At 34.5% G+C, this 17,191-nt stretch overlaps 1 protein-coding gene across 1 annotated transcript in view; it reads right to left on the bottom strand.

Moving 5' to 3' along the window:
* FAT4 (FAT atypical cadherin 4) overlaps positions 1–17,191 on the bottom strand; it is a 231,276-nt gene that overhangs the window by 28,587 nt on the left and 185,498 nt on the right. The window contains exons 10-11 of the mRNA XM_007946465.2: positions 10,910–11,014; positions 5,221–5,528 (exon numbers count right to left, since the gene is read on the bottom strand). Coding sequence (XP_007944656.1) covers positions 5,221–5,528; positions 10,910–11,014 — 413 coding nt within the window. The remainder of the gene's footprint in view (positions 1–5,220; positions 5,529–10,909; positions 11,015–17,191) is intronic.

Below are 17,191 nucleotides of genomic sequence, written 5' to 3'. Positions count from 1 at the left end.
TGGCTGTTACCTATGCACCAGGTGCATCTCGCTGGGTTTTAAACACCAGAGGCTCAGCCTCAAAACTCACGTCTACATGTCACCACAGTAGGACATATCCATATTAGGCGATGGAAAATACCAAGGTTTGGGTTAGGCACACCTTAGTCTTCAAAGAGACATATTTGCTCTTCATCACTTCAAAGAGGTCTTTTGCAGCAGGTTTGCCCAATGCAATTCGTAATCTGATGTCTTGACTGCTACTTCCATTGGTGTTGATTGTAGAACCAAGTAATATGAAATCTTTGACAACTTCAATCTTTTCTCCATCTATCGTGATGCTGCCTGTTGGCCCAGTTGTGAGGCTTTTTGTTTTCTTTATGTTGAGATGTAATCCATACCCCAGACAGTAGTCTTTAATCTTTATCAGTAAATGCTTCAAGGTTTCCTCACTTTCAGCAAGCAAAGTTTTGTCATCTGCATATCGAAGGTTATTAATAAGTCTTCCTCTAATCCTGATGCCACCCTCTTCTTTATGTAGTCCAGTTTCCTGGATTATTTGCTCAACATACAGTTTGAATAACTATGGTGAAAGGATACAACTCTGACACTCTCCCTTCCTGATTTTAAACCATGCAGTATCCACTTGTTCTGTTTGAATGGAAGCCTTCTGGTCTTTATATAGGTTCCTCATGTGAGCAATTAAGTGTTCTGGAATTCTCATTCTTCTCAATCTTATCTGTAACTTGTTATGATCCACAAATTGAATGGTTCTTCATACTAAATAAAACACAAGTAAATTCTTTCTGGTATTCTTTGCTTTCAGCCAAGATCCATCTAACATGAGCAATGATATCTCTCATTCCAGATTGTGTTTCTTGAAATTCCCTGTCAACATACTGCTGTAATCATTTTTGAATTATCTTCAGTAAGATTTTACTTGCATGTGATATTAATGAGATTGTTTGATAATCTCCACATTCTGTGGGATCATCTTTCTTTTGAATGGGTAAAAATATGGATCTCTTCCAGTCAGTTGGCCAGGTAGCTGTCTTCCAAATGTCTTGGCATAGACGAGTGAGTGCCTTCAACATGGTTTCTGTTTGTTGAAACATCTCAATGGATATTTCATGAATTCCTGAAGCCTTGTTCTTCACCAGTTCCTTTAGTGTAACTTCAACTTCTTCCTTCAATATCATTGGATCTTGATCATATGCAACCTCTTGAAATGGATGCACACTGACCAATTCTTTTTGGGACTCTGTCTGTTCTGTGTGTTCTGAGTGGCTCTGCGTGTTCCTCCTACCTTTTCTTGATGTTTCCTGCATCATTCAATATATTGCTCATAGAATCTTTTGATATTGCAACTCAAGGCTTGAATATATTCCTTAGTTCTTTCAGCTTGAGAAATGCCAAGTGTCTTCTTCCCTTTTGGTTTTCTAACTTCAGGTCTTTGCACATTTCATTATAATAATTGACTTTGTCTTCTAGAGCTGCCCTTTGAAATCTTCTGTTCAGCTCTTTTATCTTGCCAATTCTTCCATTTGCTTTAGCTACTCTCCTTTCAAGGGCAAGTTTCAGAGTCTCTTCTGACATCCACTGTGGTCTTTTCTTCCTTTCCTGTCTTTTAATGACCTTTTGCTTTCTTCTCTGATGAAATTTTTGATGTTATCCCACAATACCTCTGATTTTTGGTCATTGATGTTGAATGAATCAAATCTATTCCTTAGATGGTCTCTAAATTCAGGAGGGATATATTCAAGGTCATATTTTGGCTCTTGTGGATTTCTTTTAATTGTCTTCAGCTTCAGCTTGAATTTTCATATGAGCAGTTGATGGTCTGTTCCATAGTCAGCTCCTGTCCTTGTTTTGACTGAAGATATTGAACTTCTCCATTGCCTCTTTCTACAGATGTGGTCAATCTGATTCCTGTGATTTCTGGTGAAATGCATGTGTATATCCACCATTTATGTTGTAGAAAAAGGTATTTGTAAGGAATAAGCCACTTGTCATGCCAAATTCTGTCATGTGACTCCAGCATCATTTCTGTCACCAAGGCCATATTTTCCAACTACTAGTGACTCTTCTTTGTTCCCAACTTTTGCATTCCAATCTCCACTGATAATCAACACATCTTGATTGCATGTTCATTTAATTTCAGACTGCAGAAGTTTCAAAAATCTTCAATTTCCTCATCTTTGGCTTTGGTGGTTGATGCACAAATTTGAATGATAGTAGTATTAACTGCTCTTCATTGGAGATATATATATATATTATCCTATCACTGACAGCATTGTACTTCAGGATAGATCTTGAAACATTCTTTGTGATGATGAATCCCATGCCATTTGTTCTTCAATTTGTCATTCCTGGCATAGTAGATCATATGATTTTCTGACTCAAAATGGTCAAAAACCATCCATTTAAGGTCACCAATGCCTAGGATATTGATCTTTATGTGTTCCCTTCCATTTTTGACACTTTTCTTAGATTTATATTTTGTGAATTCCATGTTATGATTATTAATAGATGTTTGCAGCTGATTCTTCTCATTTTGAATAGTGCCACATCACCAAATGAAGGCCCCAAAAGTTCTATTCCATCCACATCATTAGATGAATTGGCTTTCATCTGAGGAGGTAGTTTTCCCCAGTCGTATTTTGAGTGCTTCTGATCTGAGGGACTCATCTTCTGGCACTATATCGGACAATGTTTTAGGGCTATTCATAAATTTTTCCAGTAATATATCAGACAGTGTTTCACTGCTATTCATTAGGTTTTTACTGGCCACTTCTTTGAGAAGTGGATGGCTCCTTCCTTCTTCTGAGTCGGTCTTAGTCTGGAAGCTCTGCTGAAACTTGTCCACCATGGGTAACCCTGCTGGTATTTGAAATATGGGTGATATTACCCCCAACCTCAAAAGAACATGAATGCCACCACAATACGACAAACTGACAGACAAGTGGTGAATCTGTATTCTAGGTTTCTCCATATAAAAAAAGATTTAGTTCTGGGTATTTATTTAGTTATTTGGATTATTGTTTCTTTTTAATATATTTTTTAATATGTTAACCAATTTTATTTCTGTCTGGAAGGTGAAGCATAAATCTTAAATGACAGTTATGATTAAAAAGCTCTATGCTAAAATCCAAATATATATTAAGATGATTTTTGTTAGGATTTATTTATTCAAAAGTTCTTGGTAGTTGTTGGAAGAGTGGGGTTATTATAGATATATAGTTGGGAAGATAAATAAATGAAAAAACAAATAAATAATGCCTTTCATTATTTTACATCTATGTAAAATGTTTCCAAACTTTAACTTGAAGGGATTTATCATTTGTTACAAGTAAAAAGGTTTTCTCAGTGAACACAACTCCAAATAAATATGCAAAAAAGACAAGAAGGCTGCATCTCCTGACCTCCTCTAACCTCACAAGAGGAAGACAGAATTATAATCAGTAATCCAAGGCCTATCCCTTCAAGGCCAGACATGCTGCCTCCCTCCAGCCCTTTCACCAACCATTCCTCCCAAAACACCCACCACCTCTCTCCTTGGTTTAATAATTCGCTGCAGTGGCCACACGGAACTCATAGATTATGGGGTTTATTAGGGAAGCACCAGGCTACAATTCAAGTTCAGGAAAAACTTCAGTCTCTCTCCCAGCCTGCCGTCTCTCAGCCAACAGTCTCTCACAGTCTCTCTCCTAGCAGTGCCTGTCCCTCGGTGTCTCTCTCAGAAATGTGTGTCTCTTGTGTCTTTTTCCCAGCAGCACGTGTCTCTCAGGAGTGCATCTTTCCTCAGCCAGCAGTCAGAGAGAGTATTGCCTCTAGAAGGCCTCCTTTTGAGCCCGGCAGAGTGGCCAAACTAGCCAATAATAACATCAGAATTCTAAGCATCTGAGAGAGAGTGACCTTCCCAGAACAATGCTCCAGTGCCATTCCCAACAGAAATACTGCAGATGGATAACTTTTACAATCAGGAGCTCCTCTGTTGTTCACAGCAAATTCCACCACAGAATTTACGAAGACTTATGGCTAGAAAAGCCATACTACAGAGCAAAATGGTACCATTTGTGTTACAACATGAGAGCCATAATGTAATATTAAATATGGTAATCCTGATTATTATGGAGCTGTAATTCTGAGTTCTGTAATTCTGAGTTAAGGATTGGTGTAGTGGTTAAAACATTTGGCTGCTAACCACAAGGTCAGTAATTGAAATGCACCATCTGCTCTGGGAAAGAAAGATGAGAGAAAGATGAGGCAGTATGCTTCCATAGAGATCTACAGCCTTGGACAACCTATGGGTGTCCTAAAGGGTCTTGAGAGTCAGAACTGACTCGATGGCAGTGGGTTGGTTAATTCTGAGTTTACCATGAAGACAGCCGCAACACAAAAACTAATTGTAACAGAATCTAATGTCATAAACCTCTCAGATGGCATCATATTGATATCATGATGGAATAGAGATTATTAAGTATAGTATTACATTAAGCTAAATGTTAAGTATAATTTCTTTTGTCAGTGATTTATTCACAGGGGAGTTTGTTCTTAAATAGCTTCTTCAGTTAGAACAGACATAATTAGCCATTTGAAACACAGTCCTGACATGGATTTAAGAGAACATCAATGAAATTCGTATTCCCTATGTTATGTTTTTTAATTTCTCCATTTTATTGGTTTTGCGACAACAGCAGAGTTGTCATGAGCAAAAGAAAAATATTACCTATAAACCATGTCTGGTAGCATAGTGCCTAAGGAACTTGACTGCTAACCAGAAGGCTGGTGGTTCAAACCCACCAGCCACTCCTTGAAAGGAGGGTTGAGCAATCTACTTCCATAGTGATACCACCTCGGAAACCCAAGGAGGGGTCGCTATGAGTCAGATCCAACTTGACGGCACATAAAAACAATAACAACACAAACCATCTATAGTTTTTAACAAGGAGCCTGGCTGGCATCTGTGAATTACAATCAGCTGCTAACCTAAAGGTTGAAAGTTTGAAGCCACCCTGTAACTCTGCAGAAGAGAGACTTCACAAAATAGGGAGTGCCTTAAGCCAGGGGCCAACTCAACAGCAAACAACAACAAAAACAACAGTTCTTGCCAAAGCTAGTAAAATAATGAATACGTATAACATAACTCAAATTGTACCTCAAATCATGTGTTACTTGAAGGCCTAGTTGGCAGGATAAACAATAATAAAGTAGAGTTTAATTTTGAAGCAAGTATCTTACCATTCCTGCTCTCCGAGCAATCACAGTGTGAAAATGTCCATCTGACACTTTCTTCATAGTTGTGAGTTTATATGTACCACTGCCTATATTATAGGAGAATCTTAGTCTTTCTTCAGCAATTTCAAGGGCCAAAAACTCAGCCCGGTCTCCTGTCTGGTTGTCATAGTTGTAAAGCAATAAAGCATGACTTTTAATGGTTGCAAATTTGACATAGATATAGTTGTTGTTGGGATCCAAGCTCGGAAACTCCATGTAGGATAACTCCTCAAATCCATAACTATTCAATTCACAGTGCTTTCCAAAGACACCTGTAGATGGGAAAATTGACAAAATAACAAATTCCAGATAAATTATATTCAATAACTTGGATTAAAATATTTTTAAAGTTTTTTTAAGTCATAATAATGAATCACGATTTTAAAAACTTTTAAAAATTAATCCCCAAAGAATATCATCTCAAATAAAGTTGCAATACAATGAAATGATTATCTTTAGTGCATTCTCAGACATGATAAACCAAAGTGATTATTTTTCTTCAGTTAATTACAGAACATGTTTAAGTATGCCCCATTCTAAAAATTACAGACTTAGGGGAATTGGAGAACATATGAACACATATTTTTATTCAAAAATTCCAAAATTTGTTTGTCAATATTTTAGTTTTCATAGTTATAATTTTCAACTGAGAAACTTAATGATATATATAAAAACAAAACAAAAACCTCACTGCCATCAAGTCGATTCTGACTCATAGTGATCCCCTTTGGGTTTCTGAGGTGGTAAATCTTTACAGAAGTAGATTGCCCAGTCTTCCACAGAGTGGCTGGTGGGTGTGAACCGCCAACCTTCTGGTTAGCAGTAAAATGCCTTAAGCACTATGCCACCAGAGCTACATTCTTTATAATATATAATCCATACAAACAAAATTTTTATTGTAATTGAGGGAGGTAAACTTTGTTTTGACTTTTAAATAATCTGTTCCTATACTCATGGTATTTTCAAGGGCCACAAAATTAGGGAAGGCAATCACTGCTTTTAGGAAGAAAATAACTATTTTAACTTTTTATCTCTTTCTTGCTTTATACCCTCCATGAATATGCTTTATTGCAGACTACTTAAAAATAGCTTTCTGTTTTTCTGAAATCCAACATTCCCATTTATTTGTGCTGGTTCTTTTTCAAATTTGAAAAATGAGTTTTATTGATGTTACAATACTATGCCAAAATTCTTTTCCCACAAATATTAGTAGACTGTGTCAAATGATTGGAAAATTAACCCAAGCCAATACATCGTGATTCTTATTAACTCACAATGGTTTCATTCCTTAATTTTGGCTGTACATCTCTTGCAAATTCATTATATTTAGAATCAGGACTTTTTCAGCTAGAAGGGAATAATGCCATCGTTTTCCAGAAATTAAACTTGCCCAAGGTCACAGAGCCATACAAGAAAGCCAAAATGTGAGCCCAAATTTACTTACTGTCTAGTTGTTTTGACTACAGCACATTTTATATCCGATTTTTCTTTAAATTGAAATGTCCTAGAACCTCTAAAATGCTTGCATCATTTATATTTTCTTTTCAAACTGACTCTTATAGTAATCATCACAATATCAAAACTGAGATATTACTCACTGTAAATATTCTTTTATGTCATTAAGGTTGATTAGTTTGTTTTCCAAGATTATTATTACACTTATGTGACATATGGAGAAAGAGTAGGCATTATGTATATATATTTCAAATCTTTAACTGAAGTTAAAGAAAAGGGAAATATATATTATAAAAACCCACTGTCATCAAATTAATTCTGACTCATAGCGATCCCCATTGGGTTTCTAAGGCTATAAATCTTTACAGAAGTAGGTTGACTCATCTTCCTTCCATGGAGGAGCTGGTAGACTTAGACCCCTAATCTTATTAGCAGCCAAATGCCTTAATATAAATTACATATACCATATATATGTTATATATCATTAGTTGCTATATTTTATGTATAATAAATATATTATATATAATTTAGATTAATATTTTCTATATGTTATGTTTTTCATTAAATTTGTTTATATATAAAAGTATACTTACTTTTATATATTTATTATATACGTATATACATTATTTGTTGTCAAAATTTTTAACTTCAGTTAAAGAAAAGGCAAAGGTAAAGCATATAAACAAAATAGAAAATGTACGGTTTGTGGCAATCTTGTGTTGAGCCAGTCTATCAGTGCCATTTGTCCAAAAGCAAGTGCTCACTTCATGTCTTTGTCCCATTTAGGCAATTCTCACAATATTTTAAATTTTCTCATAATGCTATTTCACACTTAGTGGACTACAGCATATAGTGTGAACATAACTTTTAAATGCACTGGGAGTCCAAAATATTTACATGACTCGCTTTATTGCAATATTCACTTTATTATTATTTGTGGTTTGGAACTGAACCCATAATATCACTGAGTTATGCCTGTATTAGTATATGTAGAAATTATATAGATACTGAAAGGGTGTTTTGTATTTTTGGTCAATTGTTACTATATTTCCAAACGTGAAACTGTTTCTACATGGATTTCTTTTTTCCCCTTAAGAGTTTTTATTATTATTTCTCCAGCTAGGTAATATTTTTTCCTTGAAAAACCACTGCTATCAAGTGAATTCCAACCTAAAGTGACCCTCTATGACAGAGAAGAGCTGCCCTGTAGGGTTTCTAAGGCTATAATCTTTATGGAAGCAGACTGCCAAGTCCTTCTCCCATGGAGTGGTTCATAGGTTCAAAATGTTGACCTTTCAGTTAGCAGCTGAGGGCTTAAGCACTGTGCCACTGGGGTCTTTTTCTTTGAGACATAATAATAAAATTTAATGGAGATATTAAAACTGTCCTCTAAATTGAATGTCATGAAATAAATCTATAAAAATTTAAAACAAAGAATGAGATAAGAGATATTGTTCACATATACATCTATTAAGAATATGGAAGCAGTTCTAAGATGTGATCACTATCTACACTATCTACACTTACACTATCTACACTTACATTATGTGAAGCACTTTATGTTTTTCATAAAGAATTCTAAATTAAGACAGGAAAAATCCAAGGATGAAATCTTCAACTGATGAGAAGGTAAATTGTACAAAATTTTTTCTAACTAAGAAATTATTGTTAAAATTTGTTTTATATAGGACGTATGTGTAACTACCTACAGTTGTTTGTGTGAGACATTCCATCTGTCGTTTTTATTAGTATGTTTCTCCTCACTTTAGTTTGAAAAGGAAAATACTTTTGCTGTTAATTCTATCTCTGGTCTCAAATTATGTATTATTGTTTCAAGATATTTTTTCTTTGAGTTTTTTCTTAAGTGCTTATGTCATCAATTAACAATGTCTAAATGTAAATTATATACATATTGTCTTTGTCACTGGATGGAATAGGGGGAGAGATGCAGGGCCAGCTCCATGTAATCTGCCTCTATTTTAATATACTTTGTTGTACTATTGTACTATTCCACTTTCCTTAGGGATCTTTGGCTGGGTAAGGGGAAGACCCATTTTGATCTCAAAACACCTCCCCCTCCAATACTCGATGACTATAGTATCAGCTTAACTACAGCAGCAATTTGCTCCCATTTGCTATCAATATTCTTAAATACCCATATCTGTAACTGGAATGCAAAGGAATCTCTAAGATACTTAAACATCTCTGTTCAGCCAGTTGAAAATCTATTTTCCATTCCAACACCCTTTTTTTTGATTCCAAAACATGTTAATCCATGAAATTTAACTGTGGATATCTGTACACACAGTGCCATATAGTATCATAAAGATCTTTGAAATAAAGAGAAGTTTTAGATCTAAATCTATAGCTATTTTGAACTTGATATATTTTTCACTGTTTCATTGGTACTGCTGGTGAGAATCTCAAAATAATTTTTACAAAGAGGGTTACTGTAAAAGACAACCTAAACTGAGAATAAAATTTGTGTTCTAGTCACTCCTTCATCACAGGGTATTTTTGTTTTGTTTTTAGTTGATTTTTTGACCTTGGACAAATCATTCAATTTCTAGGCCTCAGAACCATTGGTAAAATGCAAAACTCCAAACCAAATTAAATGCCTTTATATTCTGTTAGTCTTTATCATTCTATTGCCATTGTGCTTAAAAAAAATTTAAAAAACAAAAAATAAATCTAGGTATAGTTAATGAACTGTTTGAAAATGGATGACATCTAATGCATTTTACTAATTATCTCAAATTCCTTTTAAATTCTGTTCTCTTCTATAAAATAGGTTTCACTTTACAGGTCCATATAACACAGTAATATGCTCATGGAAAGACTAGAAATAAGTCATTTTCTCTTGCTTAAGGAAAGGGACAAGGTCTTTACTTCATGACATATGTATATTGTTATTATGTGGTGGGGTAAACCAATCTTTAAATAAATGGAATCATCACAACTTATTTTAAAAAAATGATATTAAAAATAAAAGTTTTATCCAAAACTTCTCACATCCTTGGCTGGCAGTGATGGGTAACATTTGGCTGAGATCTGGAAGGAATCCTTTAGCCTACTTGATTAAGTTCAATAGATAAGTACGTATGTGTATAAAATGTATATGTATGAAAAGTTCTCTTTAACAACTCTCTTCCTCAAACAACATATGGATTTTGATTAGTCATGTCATATGCCATAGAAAAAGCCAATTATAAAAACTGCAATGTCTATAAACTAAATCCTTCTAACAGAATTGGTTGGATTAACATGAAAAAGAAAATCTAAAAGAAAAATACACTTGCAACTGATGCAAATGATAATTCTTCAAATTTTGAAATACAGAGCGGTTTTGAAGAAGGTCAAAATTGCACTGGTGGCCCAATAGTTAAGTGCTCAGCCTCTATCCAAAAGGTCTATATTTGGAACCCGCCAGCTGCTCCATGGGAGAACAGTGCAACTTTCTGCTTCCATAAAGATGTACAGCCTCTGAAACCCTACAGAGGCAGGTCTATTCTGTCCTATAGGGTACTGTGTGTCAGAATCCACTCAATCATATTTTTTTTCCCCTTGGTTTTGGTAGTGCAACAGTTAAATGAATGGCTGCTAACCAAAATATTAGCACATTAGCTGTTCAAACCCACCAGTGGCTGTGAGGGAGACAAGACTGGTGATCTGCTACCATACAGATTTCAGCCTAGGTGACTGTTATATGGGAGCTCTGGTAGCATAGTGGCTAAGGCACTTGACTGCTAACCAGAAGGCTGGCGGTTCAAACCCACCAGCCACTCCCCGGAAGGAAGGTTGGGCAATCCTACTTCCGTAGTGATACTGCCTCGGAAACCCAATATAACTATGAGTCAAAGTCAGCTCCACAGCATACAACACACAACACACACAGGCTACAATAAAGACATCCGTAAATATATGAGTGGAAACAATCCGCAGAGACCACATCAAATTCAGTCAATTACCTTGAGTTGATCATTTTCTTGTGAGGAGCAAAGCAATATGCTCAATGAGTTTTCCATAATTAACTTTAAAAACATTAATAAATATTAAACCTGTAGATTTTATTTTACTAACACCTCTCATGTAAAACAATTAATATTTTCTTAAGCATTCTTGGCTACAATAAAACATAACTATTAAACTGTTTGACAGATAGATTTATATTTTACATCAACAACTAAATTATACTCACCAAATGGACAATGGCAATAGTACGAATCAACACCACTTTGGCAAGAACCACCATTAAAGCAGGGGTTGCATTCACAGTAATTGACTGAAGACTCACACATTTTGCCTGAAAATATCAAATTCACTAAAATTATACTTTACTCATAAATAAATAAACACCATTACTATATAACCATATCTAAACATCTTTCTTGGAGGATAATATCATGTAGAAAAGAAATATAAGAACACTTTACTTGACGTGAGGAAAATGGCATATCTTTCAGTTCAAAATTTTCTTTAATTTTCCTATCATAAACATCATACATCATAATATTTATGATATTTTTTATATATGATAATTTATATAAATATCTGGAAGGAAAAACTATTTACAGAGAAACGACAAATGGTGAATATATTTAAATACTTTCTCTGAATTTATTTTCTCTTGTCAGTGTCCTTTAATCTTTCACATTTTATAGATAGAAAGTTAAAACTTTTCAATATCCTTTTTACTATATGTACTTCCTTCACACATGAATAGCAATCTCATTTTGCTCATTTGCCAAACGACAATCCTTCACTCTCAAGAAATATCTTTATCTCATACATATCTGTTATAAAACAGAATAATATGCAAGAAAATAGATTAAATATATTTTCAAATATTTATTGCCATTTATTCTCAACTACAGATTATGTAAACTTTGTTGTTTTTCTCATGTAATAATATTTAACCAGAACATATTTCAGTTTATGAAGACTTTTTATATATATCCTCTTATTAAAGTCAATAAACCAATATTTTTGAATGTGCAGTATTTGCCAGACAAGTGTCTGATTCATAATAACCCACACAATAGAAAATATTTACATTTCACTAATGAAGAATGAGAAGCCCTTGGAAGCTAATGGCTAACCCAAGAATTAAAAAAGTATGGCACAAACATAGGTATTCTGCTCCCATATGCAAGTTCTTTAAAGCTAAAATTAATAATCACCAGGTTGGCAAAAATTTATAGCAAATTAAACCATATCTTGTTTTCTTTTTCTGCATTTCTACATTTATTTGTTTACTGAGATATAAATGTTTTAGTACCACCTTCTTCTCTAATTTCATTTTCTTATAATAACTTAATGTATTTTTAACTTATTCTCTGATTTACTATTGTAAGAATCAGTGAGATGTTATAGAGTTCTTTCTCAATTTCCATTCACTGACAGGAGAATTTTGATTTCTAGAGTTTATCACTGTAAAGCTATTTTCTAATTCCAGTATGAACAGCACTAATGCCTTTATTAACTGGCTATGAACACATGTAAATTTTATATGCACAAATTTTATATGTACTAATGCTGGATCTACATTATCCATTCCATCAGAATAAATATGCCTAAAATGTAGGCAAAGTTTTTGTTTGGTTTGGTTCTGTTTTGTGGCTTGACTGTGTAGCCACAGTTGTTTTGGTTTGCAATTATAAGTGAGTCAGATCTCATGACTGCTAACTAAACACTTTCTGTACATCATAGGGTCATAAACACCACAGTCTTTTCCTTTCCAAATAAAATTGGGAACCTCCTTACAAGGCAAAATACTGAGCTAACAATTGCAGAATTCCTTTTATCCTAAGAAGAAAAGATGAAAATAAAAAGTTACCCATCTAGAGGTACAGGAATTAGGTAGTAGTGTGTGGCATTCAAGTAATGAGCATGCCAACTCTAATCTAACCCTATGTAAAATATCTAGGGCTTCAAACTGGTTCATTGTGGTTCACCTCTCCCCTCAGTAATTTTTATTTCCACCCCAGATATACTGAATTAGAATCTACATTTAAAAAAAAAAAATCTCCAGGACAGTCTTTTTTAATACTAGAAACACCTGGGGATCTTGTTAAAATGTAGATTCTGACTCAGTATATCTGACATTGAAATGCACATTTTCAGCAAGGTGTCAAACCAGAATTAATCAGTTCAAAGCTCTGCAAATATCACACCAGAGAAATACTGGGTTATAGAAGACCATTTCCTCTCTCTGGTGATTTCCAGATGGATTTGTGACAAGCAATTTTGGACAAATGGAAATTTATTTGTTAGTACAAGACCAACCATGCCCAACAACTTGGCAGTTATGTGTGGAGAAAGACAGATGATCTGCTGCCGTAAAGTTTACAGGTTAGAAAACCCCATGGAGGAGTTCTACTCTGTTATACAAGGTGGCTATGAGTCGAAATAGACTAGACGGCACCTGAAAATGTTGGTAATGACTTTGGTCATTTCTTTGCCATTAGTAAAGCCACATCTTACTCCTTGAAATTTTTCCCCTGTAAAAGCATACAGAAGTTTTACATGTGCTATTGCATTAAATAATGCTTTTCTTTCTTTTTTTTTTTTTTTTTTCTTTATCTTTTTAAAATTTTAGACTTGTGTTAAAAGTAACCTGCATTAAATATGGGGGTTAATATACTTTCTGGGTGTGGCCAACATAATCTTTATATTATGAAAGCATGTTAGTGGGCTGTAAAACTACCAACTTCACTTCTTCAAAACTGGCCATGGGAACAAAGGATAAGGTATTTAGAGGACCACTGTCATATATACTTTTTCAAATATTTGGATATATGTGATCTCCAGGAAAAAAGATATGTAAGAATAAAAACCCAAGTCATTAATCTTGTCATACTCAACTATATATCCTTTTCTACAATCCCATTTAGGAAAGACTATTTTTTTGCATCTTGGTTTAAACAATAATAACAACAAAAGAGATTTAGGTTGTTTCTAATTGATATAAAGAGTTATCTTATTTACCCCATATCATGTGAGATTTAGCATATGAGTTTCATTCAATATAACAGCAATGTATTGCAGCCTAGCCCAAGGGGAAATAAGTTTATCTATTTATTAACATACAGTGACTAAAGAAACAATGGAAGATGTCTTCAACTAGGAAAATATTAGTTTTAAAAATGAATATTTTTAAAAAGTTAAAATAAAATTCTCAGGAGAATATGATTTTTTTTAGAATACCACAACATAAACAGTCATTGGCAAGAAAACAAATTCAACCCTTCATTTAACATTTTAATTTAAAACAGACTGTTTCATTTTCTTTTAATAGATAATTGTTAAGAAAATTTCAAATGTCTTTGCTAGGGTTGAAATAAGCAAATTTATTATGGAGTTTGGGAGGAAAAATGACACTCTCATTTGTTGGTGTATGGAAATTATCTACCATTCAAAAATGTAACTCCATTTAATTGAGCAAAATTTAATCTATCAAAAATGATTTCTAAGAGGATGCCATACTAGAAATCTAGATTCAAATGCACACTCTGAAAACTAAATAATGTTGTAATTTCAATAATTTTTAAAGGACATTTTTCTTTTGAGTGAATTAAAATAGACTCAAAAGAAAGAATTTAAGCTCTTATTTCTCAGGTTTAGAAAGTTAATGCTCAATGACCCAGTTAGAAATTGACAACAAATTCTCCATTGTTTTACATAAGTCTATCCACTTAAGTCCCAGTGTTAAAAGCATAATGATTTTCAGAGAATGTAGCAGTTTGAATTACTCTAATATGCTCCTGGTAAAATAATCCAATGTGTTGAAGCACTGTGAAACAAAATCTTGGATCATTAACTTAATTAATGGTGCAAGTCAATTAACAATACTTGTCAGTGCCTTCAGGCTCAGAGTACTATACAGATAGGGCTTACACAAAGAAAGCCATCTAGGCCTCTTGAATGCAAGGAGGCTTTTTTTCTATTAACATCTGTTAACTGTCATAGCAGCTCTTTAGAAGAATAAACTGATCTCATTGCTTTGACATTCATCAATTAATTGTGTTGACATATGCTATTTATTGTAGATGGAAGAAGATGTGCTTCAGGAAGTGTAAATTCTTAGCTCATCAAGAATGTGAATTGCTCAAGATTAAATGAATGCATAAGAGACTAGAGTATCTATGAACTTTTCAAATCTACAGTTTAAATTTACAGGATAAATTTAGCTGTTCATGCTCAGGATGAACTCTAGTAGCACAGTGCTTAAGGAATTTGACTGCTAACCAGAAAGTTGGTGGTTCAAACCCATCAGCCACTCCATGGAAGCAAGACTGGGTAATCTATTTCTGTAAAGATGTACCACCTCAGAAACCCAACAGGGGTTGCTATGTGTCGGAATTGACTTGATGGCAGTGGGTTTGTTTTTTTGTTTGTTTATTTTTTGGTTTTTCATGCTCAGGGGCAGAATATGTGATCAAAAATGTTGAACATAAGTTAAATGTATTGAGGTTGTCTATGTTGTAGTTCTTTTCAAGTGAAGCCAGTTAACATTGACTCAATTCTGACTCATAGACCATGTGTTTCATCATAAAACTTGTTCCATGTGGTTTTCATGATTGTGAACTTTCAAAAGTGCTTCACCAAGCTTCTCTTTCAAGGCAACTTGAGGTGGATTAGAACCACAAACTTTTTGTTCGTAGCCTGGCAGTTAACAGTTTGTGCACTCAAGTACTTGAGGATTCTCTTGGATGTTACAAGAAGTTAACATAGTTGGTTGCTAACTGAAAAGTTGGTGGTTCAAGTTCACACAGAGAAGCCTCAGAAGAAAAGCCTGTCAATCTATTGCCAAAAGGTCATTTACTCACGAGTTGATTTGAAAGCCCTATAAAGCACAGTTCTACATTGATGTGCATGGGTTGTCATGAGTTAGGGTCAATTCAACTGGATATACAGGTAATTAAAAAAAAAAAAAAAAAAACACTGCCATCCATATGATTCTGACTCATAACAACACCCATTGGGTTTCCAAGGCTGTAAATCTTTATGGAAGTAGATTGCCTCATCTTTCTCCCATGGAGCAGCTAGTGAGTTTGAACCAGCTACCTTCTGGTTTGCAGCCAAACACCTTACCCTCTATACCACCAGAGTTCCCCAGGAAATCACAAATTTCAGTTACACTAAGAGTATATTTTAATGTTAGATAATGTGAATATGCAATGGATTGACAGAAGAATGATCAAGTCTGTCCTGGAAGAAGTACAGCCAGAATGCTCTTTAAAATTGAGGATAGTGAGACTTCATCTCACTTACTTTTGATATGTTATCAGGAGGAACCAGCCCCAGGAGAAAGATATCGTTCTTGATAAAGTAGAGGGTTGGCAAAAAAGAGGAAGAACCTTAATTGACACAGCGGCTGTGACAATGGGCTCAAACACAGCAACAATTATAAGGATACTGCAGTACCAGGCAGTGTTTCGTTCTGTTGTCTGAAGATCACTTTGAGTAGGAACTCACACTTGCCAGGGTCTAACAACAACAACAATGTGGAGCAGAGCTAAATTTATTCTCAACTGTTAAATTGAGCTACCTCATGGCACTATTTGATGATTTCTGATATTCAAATTTTATTTAGCCTTCAATTTAATATCTTAGTGTCTCGCTCTCTCTCTCTTTCTCTCTCTCTCTCTCTTCTGTCTCTCTCTTTCCCCACACAGACATATGTACTAAGTTGTTGTTAGGTGCCCTCAAGTCAGCTCCAACTCAAAGTGACCTATGTACAAAAGAACAAAACCCTGCCTGGTCCTGCACCAGCCTTACAATCCCTGCTATACCTGAGCCCATCATTGCAGCCACTGTTTCAATCCATCTTGTTGAGGGCCTTTCCCTTTTTCACTGACTCCACTTTACCAAGCATGATATCCTTCTCCAGGGAATGGTCCCTTCTGACATGATCAAAGTAGGTGAGACGAAGCCTGGCCATTCTCCCTTCCAAGGAGCATTCCTGCTGCACTTGTTCCAGGACAGACTTGTTAGTTCTTCTGGCAGCCCATGGTATTTTAATTAATTCTCTAGTTCTTTTATTTATACTTTGAGAAGAAGGGAAATTATGTTCATGTATAGATTCTACTTTACATTAAATTGATTATTTTTATTAATAGAGATAATTATAGCATATTTATATACTATTAATTCTGAATAATTATGCTTATACTTTTTCTTGTATTATAGCAGAAAGTAGCTATTGTCTGAGCACTGTGTAAATGTTTCACATTATCAGAAATGGTGATCTAAAGAGCCTCCATCTAAATATCCTGCTCAAATAGCTATTTTACATAAATACTACATAAAACAAATCAAAAATATAATTTTTAAGAGCTGCCAATAAGACCGTCAACAAGATGAATTGAGACAGTGGCTGCAACAATAGGCTCAAGAGTAACAATGATTGTGAGATTGGCACAGGGTTATTCTGTTGTACACAGGTTTGCTATTAGTGAAAGCTAACTCAACGGCACTG

The sequence above is a fragment of the Orycteropus afer genome, unplaced genomic scaffold (assembly GCF_000298275.1).
Source record: "Orycteropus afer afer isolate SDZICR_OR568_19922 unplaced genomic scaffold, OryAfe1.0 scaffold00162, whole genome shotgun sequence".
Classification (NCBI taxonomy): Eukaryota; Metazoa; Chordata; class Mammalia; order Tubulidentata; family Orycteropodidae; genus Orycteropus; species Orycteropus afer.
The sequence above is the reverse complement of the archived record's forward strand: the minus strand, read 5'-3'. Positions and strand labels throughout refer to the sequence as shown.